The sequence below is a fragment of the Dryobates pubescens genome, chromosome 8 (genome assembly GCF_014839835.1).
Source record: "Dryobates pubescens isolate bDryPub1 chromosome 8, bDryPub1.pri, whole genome shotgun sequence".
In the NCBI taxonomy this organism is placed as follows: Eukaryota; Metazoa; Chordata; class Aves; order Piciformes; family Picidae; genus Dryobates; species Dryobates pubescens.
In genome coordinates, this window is record NC_071619.1 from 14,853,098 (window position 1) to 14,868,918 (window position 15,821).

Below are 15,821 nucleotides of genomic sequence, written 5' to 3' on the forward strand. Positions count from 1 at the left end.
GACGGAGCGGGCAGCCCGCGCCGAGAAGCCGTGTATCCGGCGTGAATGGGGCGGGGGATACCGTTGCCGACGGTGCCGTACTGTTGAGGAGGGGCCACCCTCAGGGGCCGGGAGTGGGGCGCCGGGTCCCCAGCCCCGAGAAGATGGGGACTGCCCCGGCCGCATCCCGGCCCCACTCAATCCCTATTCCTCATTTTCCCTCTCCAATCACTGCACTTGGCCGCGCTGCTTAAGTATGCAGCGGATACGTCATCTCCGAAGGTGGACCGGGCGTAAGTGGCCAATATCTATATAAATGTGGCTGAGGGGCGAACTGGCAGCAGGAGGCGAGCGGGGCCGGGCAGGCAGCAGCCGGGCCGTAGACCGCCCGCAGCCGGCAGCGGAGTCGCGGGGCGCTCGGCTCCCAGCATTTGACAGCCGCCGGGGCCGCCCCCAGGAGCCACCCGCGCCCCCGGGGCGGGGACCTGCCTCCGCCCCGCGTCCGCCCCGTCTCCTGCCGCCCGGGAGGACGATGCCGATGAAGCTCTTCTGGCCCGAGGCGGCAGCACTGGCGCTGCTGACCTTGGCTCTGCTGGTCACTCTGTGCCGGCACCTGTGGGCGCTGCGCTGGAGCCTCAGCCGGGACCGTGCCAGCGCCCTGCCCCTGCCCAAGGGCTCCATGGGCTGGCCCTTCTTCGGGGAGACCCTGCACTGGCTGGTCCAGGTAAGGCGCAGGGGGATAGAGACGGGGTGGGAAGGGGCTGACCGAAGCCACTGGCTGACCTGCAAGCTCGTCCCCAGGGCTCCCGCTTCCACAGCTCCCGGAGGGAGAGGTATGGAAACGTCTTCAAGACCCACCTCCTGGGCCGGCCGGTGGTGCGGGTGACGGGCGCTGAGAACATCCGCAAGATCCTGCTGGGTGAGCACACACTAGTCAGCACGCAGTGGCCCCAGAGCACCCAGATCATCCTGGGCTCCCACACCCTTCTAGGCTCCATCGGTGACCTGCACCGCCAGCGCCGCAAGGTGAGCCTCGCGGCTGCCCTGGCAGGAAACGCAGACCCCACAGCACCTCCTGTCTGGGCCCGGGCCAGGGTGGCATGCGGGACTCCTGCTTTAACCACCTGCCTCTGTTCCCCCTTTTCTCCTCCTAGATCCTGGCCAGAGTGTTCAGCCGTGCTGCCCTGGAGAGCTACCTTCCACGGATCCAGAAGGTTGTGAGCTGGGAGCTGCGGGGCTGGTGCATGGAGCCGGGCTCCATCGCAGTTTATTCCTCAGCTAAAACCTTGACTTTCCGCATTGTAGCTCAGATTCTGCTGGGGCTCCGCCTGGAGGAAAAGCAGTTCAAGGATCTGGCCAAAACTTTTGAACAGCTGGTGGAGAACCTCTTCTCCCTGCCCCTCAACATACCCTTCAGTGGGCTGCGCAAGGTACTGCTGCCTGCCCTGCTCTCTCTGCCTGGGGGCAGGGATCTGGGCCCTGGTGACATGGACCCCCTGTCTCCAGGCCTGCCAGACCTGAGGGCCTGGTATTTTACCCAGCCCAGCTGCCTCTGCACTTTTCATCTTCTCATGGTTGGCTTCCATCACCTCCCTGTGCTGGTTCCTGCTCACTGTACAGTACAGGGCTGCACTGCTCCCTCACCCTGTATGTTGCCTGTGTTGGCTCTGGTTAGTCCATCACATCTGGTCCTGTCATGCCTTGGACTCATGTGAGTCCATAGCAGGTCTGTGGGCATGAACCCAAGGAGAAGTGGGCATAGCTCATCTCTAGTCAGCACTCCCTGTGCACCTGAGAACAGGCTGAGGACTTGAGACCTTCTTACAGTCCTTGATGCTTTCTTGCAGTCCATGATCCCTTGTCTGTCAGTGGCAGAGAGATAGCAAGGGGTCCTGGAGAGAAACACGGCAGAGGGGCAGTCTGCCTCTTTCAGCCCTGCTGTCCTGCTTCTGTCTTGCCTGCCTGCCCACACTCTAGCTCTAGGTATCAGTTCTATGTCTCTATTTTCCTCTCCCATTTCAATCTGTGTGTTTCTTCCTCTGGCTTTGGATTTTCCACCCTTACAACAGCTCAAGCCTCCCACCCCTTTTAGCCAGTTCTTACTCAGTCTTTTATTTCCACTGTTAGCTCTGCCCTACCCATCACCTTACCTATCCAGTCCCCATTGCTCTTCTCCACCAGCTCAAGGCTGTCACCAGTATGGCTCTTCTGGCTTTTGACACAGAGCCATACATTCTGTAACTCCATCCTAACTTTGCAATTAAATTGCTGATCACTTAATTCCTTAAGATCATCCTAAATATTTTGCTGCACATCTGGTGTGACTAACATGTCTTTATCTAATGCACTCTGGTAAAACCACTCATTTGTTCCTTGCTTCTTGGACTCTAATTTACTAAGCTACCTGTTCTCATTTCTTTAGAGACACTTCTTTTAGACCTGACAAGAAGCTGGGTTTGCTTGATGCAGGTTCCTCTGGACTCAGTGCTGTGGATTTGGTGCTCTCTTTTCCTCGCAGTGTTCCTTGGGACTTGTTGTATTCGAATTACAACAGCAAAGCAAGAGCATTTGCAGGAATTCTCCCTAAACTGCTACCTCTTGCAAAGCTCTGGGGCTGGGTTACAGATTAAACTGTTACAGATCCTAGGATTAAGGATTGCCATATGTGGGGCCCTCCGGTGGTCTTAAGGCTCTCCTTAACTGTGTCTGCCTCCTGCAGGGAATCAAAGCACGGGACATGCTACATGAGTTTATGGAGAAGGCTATACAGGAAAAGCTACAGAGAAACAACCCAGAAGATCACAGCGATGCTCTGGATTTCATAATAAATAGTGCCAAGGAGCACGGCAAAGAATTCACCATGCAGGAGCTAAAGGTAAGGAGAGGTCCCCTTGCAGTGTCCCTTCAAACTCGGTGGCTGTTTGAGAGACCTGGTCTGGGGGCATGAGGAGGGCTGTGTGGGGACCCACCACCAGCCATTGGCTCCTGCTCTCCTCTTACCAACTTTGAGGACACCATTCTAGCGGTAGCAAGAAAGCCTGTACTCGGTGTGCACGTATGCGCTAGTAGGATTGTGTATCTCTGGATTAGAAGAGAGCTGATACTTAAAATGTGAGCAAATGCCTCTTCCACCTTTCCTCTTAGTGACCTCTGTGCTTCAGCCTGACTTAGGAAGCTGTTAGGGTTATGTGGCTGTACTAAGACTCTGCATGTCAGTGTGCACTTAGTAACTTCCAAGGGTTACTAGGAAGTATTTTGAGCTAGTTGTGACAGTGCTCCTCAAACCTCTCCCAGCACCTAGCATAAGGTGGTGTGTGGATCATGTCCTCAGGGCTGCAAGCCCAGAAGTCTCTGAGACAATGTATCAAAATGGGTCCAGGGATGGAACAATGTTCTCCAGTTCATTCCCTATCACCTCATCATTAATTAGATCATCTAAGCTTATGAATTGCTATGGTGCAACAGGATGTGTTACTGTAACTTAGAGGTAAACCCAGTAGTCCTTACTGAGCCAAAGCTACCAACTGAACGTGAAGGGTGTTTTGTCGAAGTTTTTGGGGGGATAGCTGCCATTAGTACAGCATCATTCATAGCTACAGGTCACTTGGTGTCAGTGGATGACAGATGGCACTGCATTTATGTTACATGTTTTGAAGCAGTTCTGCATGGATGCAGCAGCTGAATGTATTTTGAAAGTACTGAACGTCCGCTGTTTTACCATTTATTTAGGTATTCAAGGAAAACTATCTAAAGATTCTTGGTTTAATAAACATTTTATAAAAGTGTAATCTCTAAATCTAAAATATTTGAAAGACCACAGCAACTATTGGATACCATTAGAACCAGCATGTATCCTTAAAGTAATTTTATTTTCACTTTTGTATTGCTTAATCTAATAGAATATTTTAATTTTTTAATAATTGACATTCAAAATGTGATTGATTAAGAGTGATTGATCTCTGTTAGTATTCACGTGGCTATCACGCATGAACAATTGCATGATCTCTCATCATGTCCCCGGCTCTGACCACAAATGGACGCTAACAATAGGAATAAGAGGATACTAAATGTAATGTAGAGTGACATGGCAGTGACCTTGGGCTACCTGATTGAAATAATAGAATGTTCATATGCTGCCCTGTACCTTTACAGCTAGACTATTTCTACCTTTTCTGTAGTTCACAAAATTATTTACAAACCAAACTGCCTACACTTGCAATTAAGGCAGTAGTCTCCACTCTCATAAAACAATAGTAGAGTTCTCACTCAGTGAAGTGGTGTAGCTGGGGAAAAAGTCCAAAGCTGTCTCAGAGCTGTGGCTATATCCGATTTTGAGAGACACTCCAAACACTTGCACACACTAGTTACTAATTTGCCTTTTGTTCAAGTGATTTTGAAGTGCCATTTCCACAGAAACTGTCTGAAATACACTGTGATTTGCTTTCTTGGCCTGAACTCAGCAGGACCTTTGAAGTGCAAAGGTCATTAAAAAGATACCATTTCACCAAAAGTACTCTTTTAAAACATTTAAAACCTTGGAAGGGGGGAAAAAAAAATCCTTATCCTCTATAACAGTGCTGTCACTGGCTGGAACAGTAACACCACTGGTCCTGGCTTCCAGGGCAGGGCATTGGGCTGCAGCACATGGACAACACTGATGTTGCTGTGGGAAGATGCTACCTCCCAGTCACCTATTATGGTGGCCCTGTAAAAGCAGGGAGGGAGAGTCAGCAGCTTGCAGGCGCTTATATACTGCCATCACTGTTAGAAGTTGATGCAGGGAGATGTAAGGGCTGTTTTTTCAAGTCACAGAGCCTGTCCTAAATTCCTTGCACGTTAGTGAAATATCTTGGGTTCTAATCGCAAGTGGTGGGACTGAGAGATTTCTTTTCATCTGGGTCTGCTACCTTGTGGATATGAAAATTCCTACTAATGCCTCCAGAAGCTTTGATTAGAGGTCAACAGGGGCCTGTTCTTTCAGCAGGTTTCTTTCAGCTGAAAGATTTCCTTGAAAGCTGCACTTTGGCAAAAGCCTCTAGTCCAGCCAATATGTGTCACTGGGAATGGTAGCAAAGAGTAATCCTTATCACATTACCCTTGACCTTATCAGACCTATCTCCAGGTACCTTCAGGTTTCAGATATCCTTCCCTGTGTTTCTGGCTTCACCTCTCCAGAAAGAGGTTGTGTCAGAGCAATTTAAAATTCAAACACATAGCTGTGTGAAAGCACACCGTTCTGTTTCTCTGGGAGGTTTGCTCTGCTTTTCCCCTGGCATGGAGCAATTAGTGCTTGGTGGTGCCAGCCAGGTCCCAGCCCCATCCAGGGTGTCAGCTCTGTATTCTCCTCACTTGGTTTTTTTTGCGTGGCTTTTCAGGTTGGGCTCCAGCCTCTGTGCTCCCACTGCTAGAGAGCTGCTGGCACCTTCAGATGGTGCTGTAAGCTTGGGCATTATGTTTGCTGTCAGAGATGTGACATGCTATGATCCAGCTCTGGGCAACAGCCTGCAGCAGCCTGGCATGTGCTGTGCTACATAGACACAGTGGACAGTCCTGAAAAGACTGTGAGGCTGAATGGAGTTCCCTGAGGCAGTACAAGGCATGGATGACAGATCTGACTGTGATGAGGTCCATCTGAGCTGGTTAACCTCCTAACTTGTTAAAAATACATCTGCTATAGAGCTATTAGGAACGCTGTTATGTTTCAGGCTGCAAAGCTTGGAAAGTAAGCAAGTCCTTAGCCTGGTGTGTGCATCCCTGTAGGACAGATAGCTCCCTGCTGGCTACAGCACCAAGCAGGCTGACCTGCTGTAGCAAGGAGGTCTTTCTGCTTTCAGTTTTTGGTTTGAGACCCTCTCCCAGACAAACAAATGGTCGATTACAGCTGAAGATTCATCAAATGCAACCTATCTGGGTTGCCAGTGCATCTAGGATTTATGCATAAACATGCACATTTTTGGAACCCCTGGCTGGGCAGAAAGGTAAAAGCTGGGTGCAAAAGTGAAAAGGCAGATGAAGGTAAGAAGTGTAATGCTTGAAATTAACTTCACTCAGTATGCTAAAATGCATGTTAAAATGCTTCTTTAACATTGGTAAAGCATTGGGAGGAGGAAGCTCAGAGAAGCTGGATTGGAGGTGATATGTACTCATCACAGTTCTTTTTCTGCATGGGGCGTGAATAGCCAATTGATACAGAAATAGAATAACAAGGGTCTCTTGTTTTGGCTCCTGCCAAATCAGGGTAGACACAGGTTTGTGGAGAGCACGGCATGGGCAGGGTCCTCTGCAGAGGGACAAACCTGCAGAAGGTGAGAAAAATTAAAACTCCATCACTACCAGTTTAAAATGGCATACAAACTTGTCACCTTCCTTCCTCTCCCAGGAGTCAGCGATTGAGCTCATATTTGCTGCTTTTTTCACTACGGCTAGTGCTAGCACCTCTCTGATCCTCCTGCTACTGAAGCATCCTTCAGTCATTGAAAAAATAAGGCAGGAGCTGGTTTCCCAGGAGCTGTACCAGCAGTGTGATCAGTGCTCTGCAGGATCCTGCCCAGACACCCCGACCACCCAGAGCAGGGACAGCGAGAAGCCACTTCTCCCCGTAGCCCAAGGTGCTAGCAAGGACCAGACCCAGTTCTTGAGTCCAATGGAGCAAAGTCCCTCCCAGCCTCATGCCCCACCGGGTCCTACCCTGCACACTGGCCCCCAGCTCCAGGTGCCATTGAGACAGAGCTGTTGCTGCCCGTCGGACATCAGCCTGGAGAAGCTGAGCCGCCTGCGCTACCTGGACTGTGTGATTAAGGAGGTGCTGAGAGTGCTGCCCCCTGTCTCCGGAGGCTACAGGACAGCACTGCAGACTTTTGAGCTGGATGTAAGTGCCTCACACACTATAAGGCTGTTAGGGAGCTGCTGCCTGTCACTGCCTGTAAGCACCCTGTGTCCAGCACAGCAGTGGTGCTTGGCAGTGTAGCTCAGGGGAAGGTGGCATTCAGCAACGCCTATGGGTACCAGCTGGGCTGGGGAGAAAAGGAGCTGTGGAGCAGATGGGAAATGTGGTGGGGCCATTCCTAGACACCCTCTATTTACCTTCCACTAGCCCAACTGGCTGCACAGATATGTAATACTCCTCCATTCTCTCCTGTCTGTAGGGCTACCAGATTCCCAAAGGCTGGAGCGTCATGTACAGCATCCGTGACACACACGAGACAGCTGCCATCTACCAGAGCCCCATCAGTGCCTTTGACCCAGACCGTTTTGGAGCCACCCAAATGGAGTCTGTGGGCCGCTTCCACTACATCCCTTTTGGTGGTGGGGCACGGAGCTGTATTGGGAAGGAGTTGGCACAGGCCATGCTCAAGCTGCTGGCCATTGAGCTGGTCAGCACAGCTCACTGGGAGCTGGCCACCCCTGGCTACCCTGCTATGCAGACCGTGCCCATTGTACATCCTGTTGATGATGGGCTGCAGCTCTACTTCCACCCCTTGCAGCCTGGTCACAGCAACAAGGCCTGAGCCAGGGGTACACTGTCCCACTCAGCCCTGGCATTGATGCCTCTCCATGGTGGCTGGGGGCAGGTCTCTGCTGTCCCAGGTTGGATATGACATTGAGTCCACTGTAGAGCAAAACCCCAGAAGTCTTTTTATTTCTACCTTCCTGGTCTACAAGCTGGTAGGGAGGGTCCTGCAAAATCTGGCTCCTGAGCACCAGGGTGAGCCTCAGCCCTAGCCTGGGGGAAAAATCTGCTGAAGCTGCTGTCAAGGAGCATCCTCCACAAGGGACTCAGACAGCCCAACCCCTGTGCAGATCTCTAGCCACTGGAGATTGGGAGAAAAACTCCCATCTCCAAAGCTAAGGCTACCAGAGCTTTTCTGTCCCAGCCTTATCTCCCGCCAGTGTGTTACAGGAAAGGCAAGACACACATCCTGTACCCTGCAGCTTTTTAGATGTAAAAAGAGGGAAGATGGGGAGGCTCTGCAGGAAAACAGAAAACAGTGCTGCCCCAATCCATGGCATAAACAGTAGCTAGAATAATAGGGTGTAAAGTGGTTTTTATTGTAAACATTCCTGTGCTTCCCTTTAGAGTTGGCACAAAGATGATGTCTCATTCACCCAGTAGTAGTAGCTGTGCAGGTTGTATGCCTGAGCACTGTGCTGCTGCTGCTCAGGGTCTGCCATGAACCACACCTCTGAAATCCCTGCAGGATGTGCTCCCTAGCTGCAGCCAGAATGAGGGATCAGACTGAAGCAGAGGAAGGGCCTTTGAGAAATAAACATTCAGAAAATGGACATTTCTGAGTATGTCTGATTTGTAGTACAATGTCCCCTGCTCCTGGTCATGCCCCACATTGCAGAGTGGACACTTGAAAAGTGACACAGATCCCATGCTAGCGGCTGGACAGACTGAATCACCTCCTGCAGCCTAGATCTGACAGGAAAAGTACCAGGATAGCAGCTCTGTGGGTCCATCCAGCAAGTGGTACCTGAGGCTAAGTGTAGGTGCTGAGGGCACCTTTTAAGTTGCTTTTGAGTACCACCTGCTTCACTGAGACTGGGGTATTTCTTTCCCATGTAAAATGAAGTGAGTCCTTTTGATTGTGCCTGGAGGACAGAGCTGGGTCCAGGTCCTTGCTCCACTGCAGAGTTAGTAAGCTCCTTTCACCTTCATCTCTATTCCTCACGGTCTTGTATCCTGTGTGTAAGGAATGGGGGAAACAATCTGCCTTGTCCCTCCAATGCATCCTGGGCCTGGTGGCACAGTGTGTTCTGTCTGAAGAACCAGCAGCAGATTGACCTGCAAGGGCATAAATGTGGCAAGTAGAACACAGTCCATTTGGAAAGGTTCTGGGGAGCTCCCCTCTCCCCTGAATCTCTCTCAATATTCTGCTTCAAATGATCTTGCCTTTGCCAGTCCTCCCTGCACATACGCACGGAAGTGCTACAGCAGGGTGTGTGCTGCCACTGCCTGTGCAGCAAGCACAACACTACCTGGAACAGAAATGCAGCTCCCAAATGTGACAGGTCAAATCTGGAAGAAGGTGAACTACAGGGATGAGTTAAGTGCTGTTGGCAGGTTGACCCCTTAGTGAACCAGAGCCTCTGCCCCTCTTGACCTTGTCCAGAAAGGTGAATCTTTGTGGCTATCAGAAGTGAAATCAGTAGGTGGTGGCTGCAAGTGGCAATGACTAACTTTAATTAGCAGAAGCTGCTGGTGTGGCTGTGACCCGTGGGTGATGCAGGCTCCCACAGCGCACAGTAGTGCCCAGCAGCAGGTATGGGAGAGCCAGAGCTCCTCCAGTAGCACTTAAAAATTACCCTGCACGCTGATGAGCCCCAGAAGCCACCCGCTGAAAAATGTAACATGAATCTATTATTGGGGGGGGAAAAAAAGGAAGAGTTGAAACTGATTTTGTTTGCAGATAAACAAGAGCATTTACAAATTAAGTGTAATAATTGTTACTTGTAATCAAAGTTTGTTCATATTAGGCTGTTAATTTCTTGACTCCCTTCCAAGATGTTTTTAATTATCCCTTTCACTCTTTACCATTTGATTCTTTTGGAGCTGATGGCTGGGGAATACAAAGCTGGGGAGATAATAAAGCCTTCCTGTGGCAATTATCGGTGCTCAGGCCACCGTATCTCGTTATTTTGATAGACAGTGAACTTGGCGCGGTTGCCGGCCGGGTTCACGCAGATGTCACGGTCCGTGTTGTAGGTCACAAGCAGGTCAGAGCCCGGCAAGGGGAGAGCGCCGGGTCAGGGCGCGGCCGCCGCTCCCGCCCAACGCCGGCCGGGCCCCGCGCAGCCGCGCCGTACCCCGAGGGGCTGTGCTCCCCGGGGACGAGGAAGTACCCCCCGAGGTAGGGTGGTGGTGGCGGTGTCCCTCTTGAGCAAGGGGCTGCGGAGGCAGAGAGCCCTGCGCCTCAGGGCATCGTAGGAGAAGGGAGGGTCCCGTCTGAAAAACAGTAATTAAAAGTGACACGTCCTCCTCTTCTACACAAACACACACAACTCCCAGCTTTTATTGAGCTTGTCGGGCGCGAGAAACCAAACGTAACAGAGAAGAAAGATTTTTAAAAGGGAAAGGAAAAAAAGAAAGAAAGAAAAGCGAGTACGATGGTTTATTGGTAGCTGTCCTGCCCAGCAGAGCTCTCTGCAGCCCCGTCCCTCCGTCCGCGTCCCCGCAGCCGCGATCCGTAGCGGTCGCCCCTTCCCCAGCGGCCACGTCCCCCGGACGTCTCCTCCTGTGCCAGGACACAGAGGCAACGGCAGCGTGCGCAGCCTTTCCGCCTGCTTCTCGCTGGGTGGGAGCCCCTCTGCGCCGTGGTTGCAGGCGGGATGCCCGGCCAGTGCCGAGCGCCTCTTCCTTGCCGCGGCAGACCCGACGGCCCCGGAATGCCGGCGAACCCCAGGCCGGGCAGCGGACCCCGGGGAGAGAAGCCGGGCACCACGGGCTGGATATGTTTCCTTTCTGCGCTCACCTCCCTTTCCCTTGGTGACCCGCGCTTGAACCTTCATCGAGAGGCTCAGGCGGCCTGCCGCCCGTGGCTCCTTCCTCCGCGGCCGGGCAGAAATACAAGCCGGGACTTTCGAGGTGAACCAGAGGACAGCGGAGGCTCCTCTGCCGATGCAGTGGTACAATTGCGGCTCTGTCCGGCTGGCCACCCGCCCCGTCCAGATCCCAGCATCATCCTAGCTTCTGCCGGCTCCGGTTGCTGGCTTGGCGTTCCTGACCAGCGACAGCAGCGGGAGGGCGACGGATCTCCGCAGCTTGCGAAGCGCAACAGCACCGGCCGGGGAACGCCCGCGGCTGTTGGTGTCTCCGAACAGATGGGCCCCCGCGTGCTGCAGTGGGACATTTCTCGGCGAAACCCACCGGTCTTTTAACGAGCGTTCGTGATAAATCCAGTGAGGCGGCCGGTCCCCGGCTGTCAGCTGTCGGCGACGTCCCACAGCCTGCTCGCCGAGCGCGATGCAGCGGGGAACGAGCCTGGATCCGTTGCCGCCGCACCCGGCAGCACCTTTCCTTACCCGGCGGCTGTCTGCGGCGGATAGGATGCGCCACGCAAAGCAAATAGTTAAAGATTTTGGGGGGAGGAGCCAGGCCGCAATCCGCAATTAAAGATGAACTTTGGGTGAACTAATTTATCGGACCAAGGTAGGGTGGGCAGCAACCTGGGAAGGGTATAAAAGGCGGCCCGCAGTGAGCCTGGCCCTCGCACTCGGAGCTCCCGGGGGGCTGGGCTGGGCTGGACTCACTTCCTAGCCATGGGCTTCTCTGCCCTGGTCGCCAGCGCCCTGTGCACCTTCCTGCTGCCCCTGCTGCTCTTTTTGGCCGCCGTCAAGCTGTGGGACCTGTACTGTGTGAGCAGCCGGGACCCCAACTGCCCACTCCCGCTGCCTCCGGGCACCATGGGGCTCCCCTTCTTCGGGGAGACGCTACAGATGGTGCTGCAGGTAAGGCGAGGCCATGTCGCGGAGAGCGGGGAAGAGCCCCGAATCCTCTGGCTGCAGGGGAGAGCAGTGAGCCACAGCTTCGCCGGGCTTCCGCGCCCAGGTGGGAAAGAACTGCTCTCCACCCCATTAAAAGATAGTAATTAAAAACATGTAAATCTTAGTATTTTCAAATGACAAAATAAGTAAAGTTTAATTATTTCCCTCCCTTGTCCAGAGACGGAAATTTCTGGAGATGAAGCGCAGGAAATACGGCTTTATCTACAAGACTCACCTTTTCGGGCGGCCCACGGTGCGGGTGATGGGCGCCGAGAACGTGCGGCATATCCTGCTGGGCGAACACCGGCTCGTCTCCGTGCAGTGGCCCGCCTCGGTGCGCACCATCTTGGGCTCGGGCTGCCTCTCCAACCTCCACAACGGGCAGCACAAACACCGCAAAAAGGTACGGCCCCGACGGCGGGCTGGGAGCGGGTGCGGCCGCCCTGGGCGCCGTGGCTGAGCCTGTGTTCCCTTTTGTCCTCGTCCTCCCGGGCAGGTGATCATGCAGGCCTTCTCCCGGGATGCCCTGCAGCACTACGTGCCCGTCATCCAGGAGGAGGTGAGCGCCTGCCTGGCGCAGTGGCTGGGCACCGCCGGGCCCTGCCTGCTGGTGTATCCCGAGGTGAAGCGCCTCATGTTTCGCATAGCCATGAGGATCCTGCTGGGATTTCAGCCCCGCCAGGCCAGCCCGGACGGTGAGCAGCAACTGGTGGAAGCCTTCGAGGAAATGATCCGCAACCTCTTCTCCCTCCCTATTGATGTGCCTTTCAGTGGGCTCTACCGGGTAAGGCTGCTGGCAGGCTGGGAGAAGAGGGGTGCCCCTGCAGCCAGGGCAGTGGTGAATGGGTGAGAGGGATGGCAGTATGGCTTCAGTCCCATACTGCTCTCTCCCTGCTGCTTGGCCAGGGCTTGCGGGCACGCAACATCATCCATGCCAAGATCGAGGAGAACATCCGTGCTAAGATGGCCCGCAAGGAGCCTGAGGGTGGCTATAAGGATGCACTGCAGCTGCTGATGGAATACACACAGGGCAATGGTGAACAGCTCAACATGCAGGTGAGGTTCCCCAGGGCCAGATTTGTCCCTTTTCCCCAGCCCCTCTTGTTAACCACGCACTTATGTTTTGGGGACAAAAAGAGAAGAGTGGGAAGTACTCCCTCTTCACATGAAATAAACCAGCTTGTGTAGTGCACTGGGGCACAGAGGCTGTGTCCAGGCTGTTGGAAGGGAGCCATGTCCACAGGGAGCATAAGCACCATCCCTATCCTGGCCCCTGGGTATCTGCTCCAGTCTAGGAGCAATGCACAGCATTGTGGTAGAGGAATAAGCCTGGTGAAGATATTATGTTCAAGTCCTGTTTTACCTTTCCTGTGTCCTCTGTGTAAGGAACTGAAGGAGTCTGCTACAGAGCTGCTGTTTGGGGGCCACGAAACCACTGCTAGTGCTGCCACATCGCTAATTGCTTTCCTAGGGCTCCACCATGATGTCCTGCAGAAAGTGAGGAAAGAGCTGCAGGTGAAGGTGTGTATCTTCCCCGGAACCATTTGACAAAAGGGGCAATGAGAAAGTATCTCCAGTGACCCAGGCAGGGCTCCCCTCAACCCAGGTAGTGCCCTGCATTAAGGGGATGGCAGGAAAACACCACTGGCCTGGGGGGGAGGCTGCTTTGCGGTGTCAATAGCCCTAGCACTTGTTCTGTAACTATCATGACAGCATTTTCCTTTCTAGGGGTTACTATGCAGTCCCAACCAAGAGAAGCAACTGGACATGGAGGTCTTGGAGCAGCTGAAGTATACAGGCTGTGTTATCAAAGAGACCCTCAGGCTGAGCCCGCCTGTTCCTGGAGGATTTCGAATTGCACTCAAGACCCTTGAGCTAAATGTAAGCAGTGCTTGGGCTCAACTCCTCAGAGCAGCTGCAAAGTACTAGTGCATTGATACAGCCTATCTGCAGGAAGCTAGGAGGGGAGGTGGGGTGCATTGATATGTCCTGTGCTGACACTTTAACACATCAAGGTACTTGCTTCATATTTCCTTTCTTTTGCTTTGGTAGGGTTACCAGATCCCCAAAGGCTGGAATGTTATTTACAGTATCTGTGATACCCACGATGTGGCGGATCTCTTTACAAACAAGGATGAATTTAACCCAGATCGCTTCATGTCTCCATCTCCAGAGGATTCCTCCAGATTCAGTTTCATTCCTTTTGGTGGAGGCTTGAGAAGCTGCGTGGGCAAAGAGTTTGCAAAAGTCCTTCTGAAAATATTTACAGTAGAGCTGGCTCGGAGCTGTGACTGGCAGCTGCTGAATGGACCTCCTACAATGAAAACAGGCCCTATAGTGTACCCTGTGGACAATCTGCCTACCAAATTCATAGGTTTCAGTGGCCAAATCTGAGAGCTCAGCACCTTGCCTCCAGTTGGATTTCTCTATAGCTTCTGATATGTACATAGTAACTTTTTGTAGTAACAAACGCCTTTAAATATTTAAAGCTGTACAATAGTTATTTATGTCTTCCAAATATTTCAAAAGGCTGTGATATTTTTTCCCCAAGCACTACAATTATGGGTCTCTGATTCATAATTAGACATTGTTATTTCTATAGAAATAAGTTTCCCCCTATTTAAAAATCTTACTGAAAGCTGGCCAGCTAAGTATTTGAAGACATTTTATGTTGGTGTGTGTATTAAGAAATACTTTTAAAGGCATTTGAAACAACTGTAACTAGCTACTCATTCATATTACCTAAAATGGGTATTGTTTGAGAGTGTTTTCAGTATTATTTGTGTCTAGAGCTTCTGTTTAATGTGTGAATTTTAAGTTTGATAATAAAAGTTTATTTTTGATGATCCTGTGTTTGAAGGTCTGTGTGTATGCTAGAGAGTAGCTTAATGAACCAAATGGTCCAAGGGGGTTGGATATAAAGTTGGATCTGCTTTTGTGGATGAGCTGCTTCTTATTTCTAAGCTCACAACTCTTCCCTGCCTCTGAAGGTGGTGAACAGTAAACTGATTTAAGTTCTAGTCTGTAAGAGGCAAGAAAAATGCAAAAATATACATGTTCACTGAAAGCAATACGGAGTGCTGGCAAGTGCTACAGGCCTCCTTATCAAGATCATAATCAGGAGCTGTAGTAAATAAGTAAAGGGGAGCAGGACATATAACATGAGTCTTCCTCTGTAGCTACAGAGAATAGGTTGAGAACAAAAAATAATTCATACATGTCCTTCCCTCCCATATTATTGCTGACCTGTGTAAACAGACCACCACATCTTGTTCTGTGTTGAGTCTGCTGGCTGTGAATCTTTACTTACAAAGGTGTCTCTTATCAGCTGGTAGAGCAAATAAAATCTGCTGATTCCTTCTTGAAATGCAACAGCTCTGGCTAGGTCAGAGATAGAGTATGCATTTGGTTTAAGAACATCTTTCCTGGAATTCAGCAAAGTGAAAACTAAAAGGCAAGCACTAATGTGAATTGATTAACAGGGAATCAACTGTTGAGATGCAGTTCCCTGGGGGTGTGTAAGCAGGGCAGATAAAATGCCCTAGGCATGACCCCTGTTTTGACTTAACCATTTTTTTGTGCTCTTCCTCTTGCCCCATTACTGCACTTATTAGTCTTCCCTCAAAAGTCAAACAACATAGACTGGCTCTATAAACATCCATAAAGTAAACCAACGTAATTCAGTGTCATGAATGCTTATAGCACCATATAGGCTAATTTAATTTTTTGCTTGCTTCCAGAAAGCAGTCACGTTTTCATTATGCTCTCTCAAGGTCGAAATTAAAGATGGAGTTACATTGCTCAAAATTGCTGCAGGTGTTTAATAGCATCTATGATGGTTCAGAATTATTTTTTTAAAGGATTTTTTTTTCCTGTAATACATTTGATGTGTTTCCAGCTAGCACTTTACATACATGAGCTTCCAATGTAAGATCTTGGATACAACCTACATGTAAGCATAACTTGTAAGACATTCAAAGTTTTGTAGTCTTAAAATACGAAAGATATTATTTTTAGACTTTGCCTGACTCTTCTTGTCAGTGCTTACAAATCTTAAGTAATTTTTGACATGCAAACATCTTTCAGAGATTTGATGAATAATCCCAATTTAAGACCCCTTTATTACAAGTATGGCAGCAGAAAATTGCAACCCTGATTTGCTGGCAATCTGAAGTCTGGGAAGCAGCAGGACTCTTGTTTTGGTATCCCTCATTAACATTTTCTTCTTTAGCATTATAACATTCTGTAAATCCAAGCAGATTCTTTAAGTATTTTGTTACTTTCAATTGATGTCTTTTGTATGTGGGAACTTTTTGCATGGTCTTCATATTCATATTTAATTTCTGCTTTGTTTT

At 50.9% G+C, this 15,821-nt stretch overlaps 2 protein-coding genes across 4 annotated transcripts; both read left to right on the top strand.

Moving 5' to 3' along the window:
- The first annotated feature begins 511 nt into the window (after positions 1-511).
- On the top strand, positions 512-7,535 carry LOC104297794 (cytochrome P450 26C1). The gene is made up of 6 exons (XM_054163530.1): positions 512-703; positions 781-1,005; positions 1,134-1,409; positions 2,699-2,854; positions 6,359-6,847; positions 7,125-7,535. The coding sequence occupies exons 1-6, from the start codon at positions 512-514 to the stop codon at positions 7,485-7,487; spliced, it is 1,701 nt and encodes a 566-aa protein (XP_054019505.1). The 3' UTR covers positions 7,488-7,535.
- A 3,513-nt stretch (positions 7,536-11,048) lies between these two features.
- LOC104297746 (cytochrome P450 26A1) lies at positions 11,049-13,931 on the top strand. 3 transcript variants are annotated; one of them, XM_054163526.1, is made up of 8 exons: positions 11,178-11,430; positions 11,645-11,869; positions 11,963-12,025; positions 12,140-12,250; positions 12,373-12,522; positions 12,853-12,987; positions 13,195-13,347; positions 13,519-13,931. In XM_054163526.1, exons 1-8 carry the CDS (start codon positions 11,242-11,244, stop codon positions 13,858-13,860), a joined length of 1,368 nt encoding a protein of 455 aa, XP_054019501.1. In that variant the 5' UTR covers positions 11,178-11,241; the 3' UTR covers positions 13,861-13,931. The 3 variants fall into 3 exon arrangements, with proteins under 3 accessions (XP_054019502.1, XP_054019501.1, XP_009896045.1); XM_054163527.1 differs by lacking the exon at positions 11,178-11,430 and adding an exon at positions 11,049-11,131 and having other exon boundaries at positions 11,963-12,250; XM_009897743.2 differs by having other exon boundaries at positions 11,963-12,250.
- The last annotated feature ends 1,890 nt before the right edge of the window (positions 13,932-15,821 follow it).

Coding starts and splice junctions, on each gene's coding strand:
- LOC104297794 (XM_054163530.1), top strand. CDS start 512: ATGCCGATGAAGCTCTTCTGGCCCGAGGCGGCAGCACTGGCGCTGCTG. Junction 1,006..1,133: donor TGCACCGCCAGCGCCGCAAG/GTGAGCCTCGCG, acceptor TTCTCCTCCTAG/ATCCTGGCCAGAGTGTTCAG. Junction 1,410..2,698: donor CCTTCAGTGGGCTGCGCAAG/GTACTGCTGCCT, acceptor TGCCTCCTGCAG/GGAATCAAAGCACGGGACAT.
- LOC104297746 (XM_009897743.2), top strand. CDS start 11,242: ATGGGCTTCTCTGCCCTGGTCGCCAGCGCCCTGTGCACCTTCCTGCTG. Junction 12,251..12,372: donor CTTTCAGTGGGCTCTACCGG/GTAAGGCTGCTG, acceptor CTGCTTGGCCAG/GGCTTGCGGGCACGCAACAT. Junction 12,523..12,852: donor GTGAACAGCTCAACATGCAG/GTGAGGTTCCCC, acceptor CCTCTGTGTAAG/GAACTGAAGGAGTCTGCTAC.